The sequence below is a fragment of the Coptis chinensis genome, chromosome 9, assembly GCF_015680905.1.
Source record: "Coptis chinensis isolate HL-2020 chromosome 9, ASM1568090v1, whole genome shotgun sequence".
NCBI classification, from domain to species: Eukaryota; Viridiplantae; Streptophyta; class Magnoliopsida; order Ranunculales; family Ranunculaceae; genus Coptis; species Coptis chinensis.
The window spans coordinates 50,706,371-50,721,807 of NC_141464.1; the positions used below are offsets into that span (position 1 = coordinate 50,706,371).

Consider the following 15,437-nt stretch of genomic DNA (forward strand, 5'->3'; position numbering starts at 1 on the left):
TAGTTGAATTCTATTTAGTCTTGATAGATTGAGAGTGGAACGAATTCCTTACTCATTATATTGCATGAATATGTTTTGAGAGTAAGAAGAATTGATTTAAACGTAAGAACGGTAGGATTTCGTATTAGTGTTCTTGTAGCATTAATATTTAGGATTCTATTGTTTTTACGGTTATCAGGGACTTTACCACTTTAACTCATCCTTACGAGGACATCTTCGATGCCATCAAGAACAAGAACATGTTAAAGAACCCTCCAAAGATGAAGCCCGGTGCTATTGGAGCTAGGAATACTAACGTGTATTGTAAGTTCCATAAACAGGCCGGTCATGGAACTAAGAATTGTAGGTCTCTTAAACATGGAATTCAGGATCTCGTAGATCGAGGTTTACTAGATGAATATAAGGGTACTCCAATTCAGAATACTGCCGCAATTCCTTACACCATGTACACAATGCAGAGACAAGAACGGATAAGGTAGTGATTCACACGATCACTGGGGGAAATTCTAAATGCCCATTTGAAGAGTTGAGTAGAGGGCCAAGGTACCAGGAAAGACAGGTGAAGCATTTGCGAATCATTAACAATGTCACTTCCAAACCGACCAAAGAATCTAACTCCGCAGTTGTTTTCACTGATGACGACGCTAAAGGGGTTTTATTTCCACACTCGGATGCATTGGTTCTATCCTTAGAAGTTGTTGGGTATGATATGCACAGGATCCTCATCGACCCTGGGAGTTCTGCAGATATACTTTACTATCATGCTTTCAAACAAATGCCGATTCTAGAAACGAAACTTCGTCCCGTGAAATCTTCTTTGTATGGATTTAATGGTGACATGATGGCCGATGCAGTAGGAGAGATTGAATTGACAGTCAAAGCTCTTGACGTCGCTCTGAATGTCAACTTCACGATTGTCAGGGGAGTTACGCAATATAATGTTATTCTTTGTAGGAGTTGGCTTCATCGCTTGAAAGCGGTTCCAAGTACTTATCACCAAACCTTGAAGTTCCCTCACAAAGGCAATATCGTGGTGATCAAAGGACATCAACAAGCTTCCAAGCGATGCTACGCAACTCTTCTAAAAAATGGTTCCGGAACTGCTCCAATAACACTGGGGGCAGGTTCGGTACCCGCCAAATAGCAATTACAGAACGAGTCTCCCTCTTAAGACATAGTGTTGGCACCTTTGGATATAATTCCATTAGATTCTATATCTGTGTGTACATATTTTAACAAATAGATATGGGCCGGACACATGACGACATCTTCGTAAAGCTCGGATATGGTCTTGGTGTGGGTAGAAAGTACCATAACACACTTTAAGTCCAAATCCTGACTAACTCACTTCCTAGGTTCGAAAGTAAAATAAGAAGAGGAGGTTCGGAATTGGTTGGAGTAATAGACTCAAAGAACTGGAGGTTCGGAACTGGTTGGCCGGAATTGTAGGCTCGGAGAACCAATTCCTAACTATGAACTCCAAATCCGGAACTCAACTACTATGTTCGGAGCAGGTTCGTAGGCTTTGGAACTAGTTGGAGTAGTAGGTTCGTATAACCAACTCCTAACTATGAACTCCAAATCCGGAGCTCAACTACTAGGCTCGGAGCTTTAACTACTACTCCGAACCTAAACATGTTTTTCTGTTGTTTAAGTCAATAAAGGAGACCTATTTGACTTGGGAAACATGGGGCTTCTAGAACAGTCAAGATGAGTCTTAACAAGAGACGGTCTCCTAGTTAAACACTAATTGGGAAACCTCATCTATTGATCAAGATGATACTTAACAAGAGATGGTCTCCTAGTTAAACACTAATTGGGAAACCTCATCTATTCTTATAAATAGAATAGTTGAACTATGCTTTGAGTTTGATTCCTATTCACGGGGAGACCATTAAAGAACGTGGTTCAACTCATCATCTTCTACATCTCTTCTTCTTCTTGATCCAATACTTCTCATTGTTCTTTGATCATCAACAAAATATTTGTGTTTCTAGATTAGGAAAAATCATCACACAGATATTTTCATAAAAGCCAAAATACGATATTGCATCATTAAGTATGAGTTGTGATTTCCATGATAATTAAGTTTCCTTTCTTCTGTTCCAAAAATTTGCTTGCCACCTGATAGTCTGTCTCCACCTCTATATTGGTGGAAGCAAACTTCCTGCTGCATTTGATTCCTCTGAGTAAGGCTTGGCATTCTGCCTCCTCAGCACATTGATCCCATCCATGTTCTCTTCCTGCAGCAATATAAAACCCTTTATAATATCTCAATACATAACCATAATATGATTTTTCTCTCTATTTTTTGAAACTTGCATCTGTGTTAAGTTTCATGAAATTCCTTGAAGGGGGCTTCCATTGCCTACTTGCATCTTTAGAGCACTAGAGTTTTGCACAAAAGAATAATTATTAGTAGCTAGCAAAAAATTGATGTACGATATCTAAAGCTTATATTATAAAAGTTTGGTGTATGTTTATTGTGAAGGATGGAGCATCTTTCCAGCCAAATGTTCCATGTTCCAGTAGAGCATCATGCAGAATTTTGTCCATATTATTATAGTTTCTATTGGCCATCCAGTAGGTCGTGCATACCATATATCTATCCATTCTTTTACATGTAGATTATTATTAAACCTTGATAGTTGAAATTACAATGACGCTCTTGTAAAATTACAATGAAGAAGAATATGGTTTATAGATTCTATACACATGCCACAAAGGAGACAAGATTTATCAAGTATATACAAAAATAGACTAAGGTACGTGGTCTCTAGTATGAACTATATCATAATAACATTTCCAAGCAAATAAAGTGGCCCTAGGTTTATGTTCATTTTTCCAGAAAACTAAGTTAGATTTATTTGTATTATTAGTAGGTGCTATTTCACTAAGTTTAATGTACATAGATTTCACACTAAATTGTCCAGTATTGATGACAAGGGTCCATTTCAACAATCTTCGATCAAAATTACTTCTGGATAGAAATTTTTTGGATCTCAAGATTTGTGTTGGTACCAAACAAGTTATTAATGTATTTACATTCCATGACTTAGTATGATGATCAATGAGGTCAGAAACCTTAATAGGATTGGAGTTATATTTACAGATGAGGTGGTATTATATAATTAGGTAAGCTTTGGATCTAAGGATCTTCCCAAACATTTATGTTCATATTTGTCATATATATAGAGTTATCTTTAATGTTTTGGATCATATTTTGCATTCCAAACCAAAACCAAGAAATCCCTTTTTTATTATTACAATTGAAGACATTACAGTTATGGAAATACTTACCTTTACGTTGATATGCAAGAAAGGATAAAGGGTTAGTGACAATATTCCAAATAATTTTGCTAAGATGAGCATGTTTTTTTTTTTATTTATTTATTTATTGGCAAGTCTGTTTTAAATGAGATCAGTAACTCTTTGATGCTGGCGGGTTCGACCCCCAGACCTATAATATCATCACCCAAAGATTTTACCGACTTTGCTAGTCGGCACCTGCGATGAGCATGTTTATTTAGAGCCATATCTCTAATACCTAAGCCTCCATTGAATTTTGGTTGGCAAATGAATGTCCATCTTTTAAAATATAAAGGGTGTTTCTTAGATATGTATACCCTTATTTGTGCCCCACCAAAAGTCTCTCTGAAAAGCATTGATGGATTGTGTGACATGATATGGTAGAATGAAAGTATTCATAAAAAAAAACAATGATAGCAGATGAAATAGATTTAATCAACATTATTCTTACTGCTCGGAGAAAAAAGTTTGCAAGCAACCGTAATTGTTGTAGTCATATTTATGACCAGTGACATTACATGTATAAGATGCCTAAAGTATAACATTTGCATATAATGGGGAGCACAAAAGCTTAACTCAAAAGGGGTAGAGAGAGAGAGACAAGTGGTAACTTTGGGACCATGAGATGAGAAAGAAAGATCAAGGGCAAGAAAAAGATCAAAGGAAGAGTATAAAAGTCTATAAGAAATAGGATTAAAAGAGGGATTTCTTCAAGAAAAAGAGGCTACTCCACAAGGAGTAGAGGTGGTAGAGAGGGGAGGTGAGAAAGTAGTAAACTACAACAGCTTGATCCGAAATAGGTACTCAGACAACCTAAAATATTGGTACAACCGATCATAAAAAGAGTCTTAAGACAAGTAATAAGGTCATGAAAACAGTTCATACAATAATCTGCCTGAGATGCACAATAGTACCCCCGGAACTTAGGTCAATTAGCTTTACCCCCCAATTCTTTTATCTAGAGGTTCCCCCCCCCCCCCCCCCAAGATCACACCACATCCAAATCAACTGTTATCTTTTTGGTCAATGCATGTAAAAAGACTTCATTGCCCTTTGCCCTTTTAATAGTTTTCTAGTTTTACTCCCCAAGAACTTAGGCTAATTAGCTTTATCCCCCCAGTTCTTTCATCTAGAGGTTTACCCCCCCAAGATCACAACACATCCAAGTCAACTGAGTTTGACCATAATGTTTTTGGTCAAGACAAATGAAAAGACTCTAATGCCCTTTTCTATGTATAATTACATAAATACTTTGTGACTTTGGCGAAGACAAAATTAGAATTCAAATCATCTATGACACATATCATAATCTTGTGAACTCTATCCGACGGTCATACACCATCACTACTATCACTGTAGCATTATATTCTCCAAGCCATACACCACTACCACATAAAAAGACTTCATTGCCCTTTCACGGTTGGTTTTCTCCTAGCATACATGTAGCTTTTAACAACCGTGAGGTTAATTATGTAATTTCATAATGCTAAGGGTGTGGATATCATTTGATAAGGATTGGTGGTAGCTGTCGGATAGAGTTCACAAGATCATGACATGTGTCCTAGATGATTTGAATTCCAATTTTGTATTTGCCAAAGTCACAGGGTATTTATGTAATTATACCTAAAAAAGGGCATTAAAGTCTTTTCATTTGTCTTGACTAAAAAAACATCACGATCAAACTTCGGTTGATTTGGATGTTGATTTTTGGATGTGAAGTTTAGGGGGGGAGGAGGAGGGAGAGAGTAAAGATGAAAAAACTGAACTATAGTAATTAAACTATAATTGGCTTAGACAATAGTAAGTACTATTAAAGGATGAGGAGGGGGGAGAGTAAAGCTAGAAAACTGCACAATAGTAATTAAACTATGGATCGAGCACTTAGACAATAGTCATACTCATTGATCGATCACATCTCATGCATGATGCTTTGCATGTGGACTAAGTTCGATCTTTCTATATTCAACCACACAAACAGTAATTCTTTTTAAAGATAGTGACATGCATATGGCTCTTTAACTATAAGAATCTTTTTAAGTGGGGAGGAGAGATTGCTGTGCCCATGATAAAGTATAGCAATGGGTGCCTGGGTGGGTGGGCGAATGGACTTGTCTCTCACTTTTTTTTTGTTCTTCAATTTCTTCTTCCTTACTTCTTATTATCTTCGTTGTCCTAAGGGGAATTGATGTAAATTGCATGAGAAACGTTCCAGTGTCTAGCTTTAAAGCCACATAAACATAATAATCATTATGTTATGTAGGACAATTTACTTTTATGAAATTGTTAAAAATTATGTTAGTGTAAGTGGTGGTCCTAAATTCCTAATTATCCATCACCATCTCATCACTTGGTTTGAATTTTATTAAGCCAATTACCGGGAAATCTGGTGCATAAACCTGATTAAAAGCGACATTTATTCCTTAGTTAGTGATTTGAAATGTATTGTTAATAAAAAAAGACCCAATTACTACTGTTTCCCCCTGTACAAATTATACGGGAAAACTGATGGAGATCTGACCATGACATATTTAGTTATTGACATGACTACATGAGACTTGAATCCTGTATTAGAAATTAAAATAAATGCGAATAAATTTTTGAGAAACTTAGTGGAAATTGGAGAAGCATGAGAAGCACTAAACTCTTTAATTACCAAAATAAAAATAAAAATAAAAAGCACTAAACTCGCAAAGGGCCTAAGGGACATGAAGGGTAACTTTCAGCTGCATTTGCAACAGTCCATTTCCTTTTTAACTAGATGTTGAAGGACAACAACCCAGATACTTTTGGCCCATATGGTCGGGTGCATTTCTGTACTAGTGTCTTCTCATAAAATTTGAGAAGCTCGTGCCTACTTCTTTGTAGTCCACAACCCAACCCAACTATCCAAGGATCACACTTAGAGGGTAATATCGCAAATCACAGTAAGTCACAAATGGCAATACAGTATAGCTAGCCAATCAGAGGAATGTTTTGAATTATATTGTAGTTCAACATGGCACATTGAAACCTTGTAACACAATATATAAATTCCTGAGAGCGATCCACTTTGTCGATTGGTAATTGGTTTTGAGTTGAAATGTTGCATGCTCGGAATGTTGGATGCTCCGTTCAACAACTGATAGAGTGGCAATGAAATGGTAGTGGGTTTATTTTTTTGATGATATGAAATGGTAATGAAAGTAAAAAGTACGTGCATTGGCATTGAGGGAAGGAGGAGGCGAAGGAGAATAATTATGGAAGTTGGGAGGAGAAAATCACTTGGAAAACTACAAAATCTGGTTTTTCCTTGAACCACGTCCGTTTGCTTTGTCACAACTCACAATTCACAACCTGACCTCACAAGTCACAACCTGACTTGGTATCTCAAACCTCTTTACCATTCAAATTCTAAATATCTAAAACCTATATGGCTTGAAGTCTTGAGGAAATCTAAAAATATCCATTTCAATAAGTGTTATACATTGAAAAATCAAAATGCAAAATCCATATAGCGTCGAAATCCAACCATGTACAAAGACTTTCCCAAAATCGTGTTAATATATAGCACTTAGAACCTAAAATTATAAATAATTATAAAATTCAACAGCTAAAATCCAAATAGTATGATTTAAGTAGTGCTTAATTATCTCTATGTACGTCGCTAGCAGTATATCATTAAACAAAATTTGTGTATATATATATATATATATAATAATGTGAAGTGGAATGAGATGTCTCACTTACCACATAGGGCCGAGGTACATAGGGGTCATTCTCTATTTTATTACATAAAGGAATGTTAGGAATGTCTCACTTACCACATGCATGCTGAGGTTGTAATGTTCCTTTTTAGACTACTATGCATGTCCTGTGTGTTATCCAATCTTGTATAGTAAGAGAACTGTTGTTTTTTTTAATAACCACATGCTCATATAATCATGTCTTTCTTATAGTTTATTACTAGAAGGTAAACAATCAACTTCATTCTTTAGTTTACCAAAAAAACATCATTCCTTGCTGTGTTTTGTAGCAAGATCTTACTCATGCCTGGAACTATATCTTGATATTCCCACGCACAGATTTGGATTTTGGATGCGCACATTTGAAAAATCTTTGGCACGCCACTGCATATATCTTCAAAACCTCACCCTCAATTTACATTACCAGGAATGTTCATAAGGAAAAAATGTTGAACGCGACAGATTGATTATGTCACATTGGATCTCCATTTTCGCAAATTGACCCTAGACATATATATGCCGTGATTTGTCGATGGACCGACGCACCAGAAATTGAACTTGGCAGAACCTGAACTCCATAATGCCTTCATGCCCGAACAAGCAGAAAACATTGTTATCTGAAAATCGTTATCACAAGGAAAGCTGAAAAAAGGGCGATAGATAAAAGAAATAAGGTCACAAACAAGTGAACAACAATATTTTATCTAAAGCAGTCTTTCTTAATATTGTTGAGTATTTGAGTGCTTTTAGATCAAACAGCTCACATGAGAACTGGTGAAAGTAAAATAAAATTAACATATTCTAGTAAGAGGAGTTACAAAATAACAGCTAATCTTGTACTAAGAAATCTTCAATTCTCATTTCCAAATCATCAAACAATGAATTAAGATTCATGTCTCCTCTTTGCATAGAAACTACTCAGTAATCAGATCTTGTCCAACTCTTCTACCACTAGACTACTAGATCGAGTATGGCCGCCACAGGTTTCTCTATCAATAATTTAATAACATGACACCTTTGTTTCGTAGCACTTGGATAGAATATTATGTCTTATGGCTCTTCTAAGCACGTACTTCACATCATCTTATGGTCTTTATTTCCTTCCACACTTCATTGAGCAGAAAAAAGATGAAGATGGAGTGATGACTTCAAGTAGTGGTAGAACTATGGGCATGAAACAACCACAAGATCAACAAGTACTTAAGTGTCCTCGTTGTGATTCTTCAAACACTAAATTTTGTTACTACAACAACTACAATTTATCTCAACCAAGGCACTTCTGCAAGGCTTGCAAGCGCTATTGGACTAGAGGTGGAACATTGAGGAACGTACCCATTGGTGGTGGGTGTAGAAAGAATAAGAGGATTAAGAGATATTCAGCTTCTGATCTCTCACCAAAATTTCCTACTACAAAATCTAGTACTTCTCAGAATGGTTTCATTAGCGCCGGAAATGACGTAAATCCAGTGTTTTATGGCCTACAGCTCAACAATCAATCTGAAATCAATTTCACATTTCCAAAGTTCAATTCTAGAGTGCTTAATCAGATCACCTCCTGCACTGGTTTTGATACTGAGTCACAATTATTGAGTGCATATGGAACAGGATTTCCGTCTATGGGCATGACCAGTATTGGTGAACATGGTGAGCATTCAACTCAGACCCATGACGTTGTTACTTCCGCTCCAAGTATTCCAAATTATCCGGTTTTTGGATCTTCAGCTAATACTGCTTCCATGATTACTTCCAGCATTCATCAGCAGAAAAGTTTCATCTCTAGTGGTTTGAAGGATACTAGACCAAGTAACAATTTTCAAGCTGTTTTCCCCTTTAATGACTTACTACTGGGAAGTTTGGGAACCGATCGGACTACTTTTACGAAAGCAGAAAAGATGGAAGAAGGAAATGGCGTAATGAGCAATAAGGTAGACTTCAATGCTCCTTCTATTGAACGAATGGATTCTTTAGGTTCGTCGGTCTACTGGAATTCAGTTGGTGCTTGGCCTGATTTCTGTAACTTTTGATCTCCAACCAGTTATTTGGTCAAATTGGACACATTGATCTGAATGCATCTAACTGAGCAAGTTGAAGTTTTAGTATTTTTTTTTTTGTTTGGGAGCTGATTGAGTGGAATTCAACAACAAGGCGGCGTTGGATTCAGAAACATCTAATAAGACACAAGTAGTACTACCACAGCCATGTTATTTTTTGTTACTAAGGCTGAGGAAGTTTTTATATATATATATAGATGGCTGAGGAAGTTAATCTGCTCCTAGAGGACCTGGCGTCCTAAATCTTGATCTGACCAGTTTTTGGTAACTTCATAGCTTGATGCTGCATTAACTAGTCTAGTTAGTATAATATTGCACATTCTTATATAGGTATGTGTATCAAACTATCAATGACATTGTCTTTGTTCTAGTGTATCTATTTAGGTGGTGAATGGGGTCAATAGTGTTGCATGTTTGTAGTCCGGCCTTAACTGAAAAAGGATCTGTTGAGGAACTGAGTTTTTCCGTTTCAATTTTTCTTGTTTTGGGTTTAGGCCGGGGAAGGGGTTGGTATATATAGCAGTTATATATATAGAGGCAGATTAAATTGTTATTGTATTGTGAATTTGTGAGTGTGTACTTAATATGATTATATTGCTTATTGTATCATGTATTCATGTTTGAGCATTCTTTATTGGGTGAACTAGTATTACCCAATAAATTACCCCAACTAGATGAGCCAATTAGAATTTCCCCCACTAGATGGGAAATTAGGGTCTCCCCTAAATACACACAAAAAAATTTCGGTCAACCCACTTTGACTTTTTTTTTGTGTGTATTTAGGGGGGAGACCCTAATTTCTCATCTAGTGGGGGGAAATCCTAATTGGCTCATCTAGTGGGGGGTAATACTAGTTAACCCTTCTTTATTTCCCTCAATCTTATTGATAAGGGAGTAAGGGACTGAGGTTTCTAACTTTTTATGGCTAAAATAAGTACATAATTAAGTACCTTAGCACTAGTAAATCATCCCCGCAAATGCTTGCAGGAAACGGTTTCTGTGAGTTGCATACAGCATAAAGGCAACCTCACTGAATAGATACACTGCAACTCTGCAAGTGGTTGAGATTTCAAAATTGTACTTGAAGGTTGAAACAGTTTCTGTGAGTTGCATACAGCATACAGCATACAGGCAACCTCACTGAATAGAGACACTGCAAGTGGTTGAGATTTCAAAATTGTACTTGAAGGTTGAAATCTACCTAGATAAAAAGTGTATTTTAGCTAGGTGGCATGGCATACATGGCACGTATGCCACTCACAATTGTGCATGCTAGCATTCCTCAAACTCCATTAGCTCAATGCCTCAATCAGTAACTACAGCACAACACCCCTCAAACTTCACATGTACAATCAAATGATTCGGGGAATTTTGCACAAGGGCACATAGAAAATAGAATAAAAGTGGTTGCATCTTATAATAGTTTGTGGTGCATTAGGATTTAGGCCCAGTGACAATGTTTTGTTCAGTAGAGCCGTGTACAAGGACCACTGTGACGACAGAGAGATTCTGGTTTTACCATGTGACCACACTGAAATCTCAGTTCAGACTTTCACAACACACACATGACACACCAGTACGGTATTAGTACCGCAGTACCTTTGGCCTAATTGCAAGCTAGATTTTTTTTTTTTTCCCGATAAAACGATTGCACGCTTGATTTGGCAAGGTTAGAATTTCGAAACAATAAATCAGACTCATTAGTATGTTCTTTTTTTTTTTTTTGGTCAAAAGAGTAATCTTGGACCCCAAGCTTCCAAAGGCCAAAACCTCTGTTAAACCCCAGAATGACTTGTACTTTCTCTGTATCTCTGTCTTCTTTGTCACTGTTGTTGTACTGAAAAGAGAAACAAAAACAAAATGGAGCTTGTGGTCCTCACTTTCTCTTCTACTACTTCTCATTCCTCACCTCTTTCACTTCACTTTTTTTTTTCTTCATTCCCTTCTTCTTCTTTCCACTCAAAATGGATACAAACTTAAGAATTGGAGAAGTGAAGAATAGCTTGAAAAGAAAACAGAAAGCAGAGGAAGATAACTTCAGTTGTGATAAAAAGAAGGCCATGGTTAAGTTTTCTGGACCACCAATTGAAAAAGTCCCCTATGCTGAAAGAGCAGAACGATTGTGCCAAGCTGAAAATTGCATTTTTGATCTGAAGGATGCAAAGGTGTATTATAGAAAGCATAGGGTTTGTCAACATCACTTTAAAGCTCCAGTTGTGAAGGTTTCTGGACTTCTTCAAAGGTTCTGCCAGCAATGTAGCAGGTCGTTTTTCTTCCTTTTAAGTATTATTTCTCTAGTTTCTTGTTTTACAATTTCTTTGATTTAAGATTTTGGGTTTATAGAGTTAGAGTTGTGGTTTTTTGTAGTATTAATTAGGAAATCTGCTTCCATCAGCTCTGAATGTAGTGTTTATGTTTGCAATTTACTTGTGGAGTGTAGGTTTAAGCTTATGAATATGATATTATATTATTGTTTTTACAGTTAAAAAAGAAGAAGAAATAAACCCTTAATAAAAATCTTAAGTTTTGGCATAGTGTGATGTGTGATGCCCCCTTTTGCATATAGTGGTTTGGGTTGGAGAAATTCATCAATAAGTTTGAGGTATATTGTACATTGTAATGGAATTTCATCATCTGATTTCTTAGTTCTTCAAAGTGTCTTTTTCCAAGGGAAAGAATTAGTTTTACCAAATATTTGTATTGATGGAGGACTACTCCTTGCTTCCTATAAGCTGAACATACTATCATTACCATTTGGACACTTTCTGCTAGGTTTCATGGTAGAATTTTAGCATTTACACGTGAAGAGAGAGCTACCATATTGAGAGTTACATAGTTTAAGGTGTGGAACAATATTGAGGGAGGACCCTTTCTTTGTTTATGTACGTAGAAGCTGGCTGTCGGAGTTGAGAGGATGTCGAGACCACTGAATGTCAAGGATAGATAGTACACTAAATTAAGCTAGCTACCCTACTTTGTTTGTGGAAGATGAATACTATTCTTCCCAAATACACAGAGAGCGTACAAACTTGTACCGATGGCATGTCCCCTACAACTTGAAGTCATTCAACATTTCACTGAATGAGATCAATGAGATCAATGCAGGGCAGCTGAGTCGTACATTGTTGAATAAACACGTCTTCAGCTTACATTGCAGTGATCAAAAGATAAACGAAGTTACTTCACCATTTTTTTCCCTCTACATGCCTGATTAGTTCTTACAAAGTCCTTTGATTCTAGAGGAGTCATTATAAGTCCATTTTATTATGATGGATTAGATGAGAACTGGACTGACCTATTTGTATCCATTTGTTCATCATGTCACAACAAAGTGACCTTGCCTAACAACTGAGACCCAGCAAAAAGCCTACATGCTTTAGTGTGGAAATTAGAAAGGCTATCGACACCATTGTGCTTGTTAACTTTAATTTGGACTTAGTCTTGTCTCAGTTTTAGGTTATCTTGGACTTTTTTCCCAACTCCATCTGGATTTAGTCACATGTAGGTACTTCATACTTCATGGTTTGTACTAGGTAGATCAAAATTCTCAACTGTGGTTTTTCTCAATCTAATAATGCTTAATGAGTTAATGACATGTAGGCAACAGGGGTTTTTAGGCAAGTGACACATTCGTAAAGTTTAAACACTCCTTAATTGTTTGCCTAATACTTGTTCTGGAGAATACAATAAATGTTCTGACTCAGAAAGCTATTGTCAAACAATAATAGAGCTCATAGTTAGAGAAAATATATATATTTCTATATATAGAAGCCTAGATAATAACGGCTCTAGTAGAAGCCTTGAGAGCCAAATCTAGGAGCCTTTTATTTGTGGAAATAGCTATCAAGCTCCAAGCCTTTGCTTATTCTCTTCATCCTTCCACCTCCTAGCTCTTCTTGCTGTCCCAAATTTTAATAGAGATGTAAATTGTGAAACCTACCTGGCCCGTTGTAAGAACATATCGTGGTCTCGTGGATTATTTTGAAGTAAAAAAATTTAGAAATCTAACTTCGTATGGTTTATTACCTAGCTGTTTAACGAACATTGCTTCAATTCAGTGACTAGACGAGGATTTGGTAACTAAAACATGACTGGTGCTAGCCTAAGCATTAGTTTTACGGGTAAATGATGCCAAGTTTTGGCTTTTTCTTATTCCATTATCGGTTGAATCTCTTCTAAGTTAATTTTGCATCTGCAAGATATAGTTCAGGTGATGTACCAGTATTATTACTCTGCTATATAATGTACTGATTAGCAAGATAACTAGCAAAGATGTAAGCTACTCCAGCATTGATCTAATTATGTTTGGCATGGCGTCTAAATTCTAATGATGTTCTATGCAGGTTTCATGAGTTACCAGAGTTTGATGAAGCAAAGAGGAGTTGCCGTACACGTTTGGCTGGACATAACGAAAGGCGCAGGAAGAGCTGCACTGAATCTCATGGAGATAGCTCAAGCTGTATAAATATGAGACCTATGCTGGACATAAAGAAAGGCGCAGGAAGAGCTGTACTGAATCTCATGGAGATATCTCAAGCCGGTGAGATATGATGCCTCAACTGAAATCATATAAAACCTAACTGGGTGCTCACTCCCTTCTGTCAATCTCTGCCTTTGGCTAAAGAACCGTAACTAATTAAAACCTAGTAAAAAAGTATAGCTATTTAATGTTTATATTATCCTTGTAGTAGGTGTGGTTGATAACTGTTACTATGTTGTTCCCATGGAATTGGTTGTCAACATTGCACATATCTATGATATCTTAACACCATTACTACTTCTGTTACTTTGGAATTTATAGTGTACTTAGTAGAACTGATGGAAATACTCAAATGCATGACTTTTGCAAGCAATGTTGGGATACAAAAGAATCATTGTAGCTGCACAAGGTAATAGAGCAATGCAGAATAGGCGGATTATCAATTTATCATGGTAATACACAGTGTGTCTATAAAGAATGTAATCGGATTGCAGAACATTTACCTCTTTCCAAGGAGGGCCTCATTCATGCAGCTATGTCAGCGTGGTAATTCCAAGTCTTCTACACGCTTAAATTGAGGATTTGAGAACTATAAAGCAATCTTGGTCACCAAGCTTCCAAAGTCCAAGAACCTCTGTTAAACCCCTGGATCACTTGTACACTATCTCTGTGCCACTGACTCTGAACTGAAAATACAGACAGATAGAGACAAAATGAAGCTTGTGGCCCTCAAACTTCCTTCTACTACTTCTCAGTTCTCACCTCACTTTTTCATTTCTTCATCTCCTCCTTCCCCTCTTCTTTTCAGTTTTCAGTCAAAATGGAAACTAAGCTTAGAACTGGGCAACTGAAGAATAGTTTCAAAATAAAACAAGAGAAAGAACTTGTTTGGAGTGAGGAAGAAAACATAAGTTATGATGAGAAAGAAAAGAGCAACGAGAAAAAAAAGGCCATCATAAGTAAGTTTTCTGGACCATCAATTGAAGAAAGAGCATTATCAGAACCCCAGTGTTAAGCTGAATATTGCAGTTATAGGCTGAACGAAGCAAAGTTATATTATAGAAGGCAGAAAGTTTGTGAACATCACTCTAAAGCTCCAGTTGTTGAGGTTTGTCGACTTTTCCAAAGGTTCTGCCAACGGTGCGCCAGGTCATCTTTTATTGTTTTTAAGTATTTTCTAGTTTCATGTTTTACATTTTCTTTGACTAAATATTTTCCGTTATAGTGTGGTAAAATTGAAGTGAAATTATATGTTTTTTAGAGAAAGCCCTTTTTTTTTTTTTTCAGTCTTTGATTTTTTTTTTTTTTTTTTTTATAATCAAATATTTTATTTATATCAACAAGGGGGTTACATTTGCATTGTCATGCTTCAGGCTTTGTTTCAGCCATAATATTAGAGCTATATGACAACAAATACTCGAAATATATATTGATAGTCCACCTCTAGGTTTTGAGGGATGAGTGTCCAGTTGTTAGACTGTGGATTTCTAGAAGCGTAAGCGGCTAGTTTGTGAGCAACTAAGTTTCCACTTCTATATACATACTTAATATCTAAAGAGCATAAATGTTCAAAAAGTTTTACTGCATCTCATAATATCATGTGTTGTCCAAGTTAAAACTACAATTTACATTCAACTTTAGATGGTCAGGAGGAGGTGGGTTCCAGTTAACAGGGAGGGGAAAAAGCATATTGTTAGAGTTAGGAGTGTGTATAATAAGTTCATCAAAAAAAATTTTGAGGACTTTTACTGTTTAGTCTCAATTGGCCAGTCAGTGGGTGGTTTGAACCAAATGTCAATCCACTTCTTAGAGGAGTAAAGTTTGAAATCCTCAAGTTGAAACATCCAAAGTGTTAGAAACCACAAAGCTCTAGTG

General features: G+C 36.5%; 3 protein-coding genes across 3 annotated transcripts; all 3 read left to right on the forward strand.

Annotated features, from left to right (window-relative positions):
• The first annotated feature begins 239 nt into the window (after positions 1-239).
• Positions 240-1,144, forward strand: LOC147476527 (uncharacterized). Its single transcript, XM_086585756.1, has 2 exons — positions 240-405; positions 459-1,144. Exons 1-2 carry the CDS (start codon positions 240-242, stop codon positions 1,142-1,144), a joined length of 852 nt encoding a protein of 283 aa, XP_086441882.1.
• A 6,939-nt stretch (positions 1,145-8,083) lies between these two features.
• On the forward strand, positions 8,084-9,055 carry LOC147476528 (dof zinc finger protein DOF1.4-like). Its single transcript, XM_086585757.1, has one exon. It carries the CDS (start codon positions 8,084-8,086, stop codon positions 9,053-9,055), a length of 972 nt encoding a protein of 323 aa, XP_086441883.1.
• An 821-nt stretch (positions 9,056-9,876) lies between these two features.
• On the forward strand, positions 9,877-13,835 carry LOC147476529 (squamosa promoter-binding protein 1-like). Its single transcript, XM_086582965.1, has 2 exons — positions 9,877-11,345; positions 13,426-13,835. The coding sequence occupies exons 1-2, from the start codon at positions 11,047-11,049 to the stop codon at positions 13,631-13,633; spliced, it is 507 nt and encodes a 168-aa protein (XP_086439091.1). The 5' UTR covers positions 9,877-11,046; the 3' UTR covers positions 13,634-13,835.
• The last annotated feature ends 1,602 nt before the right edge of the window (positions 13,836-15,437 follow it).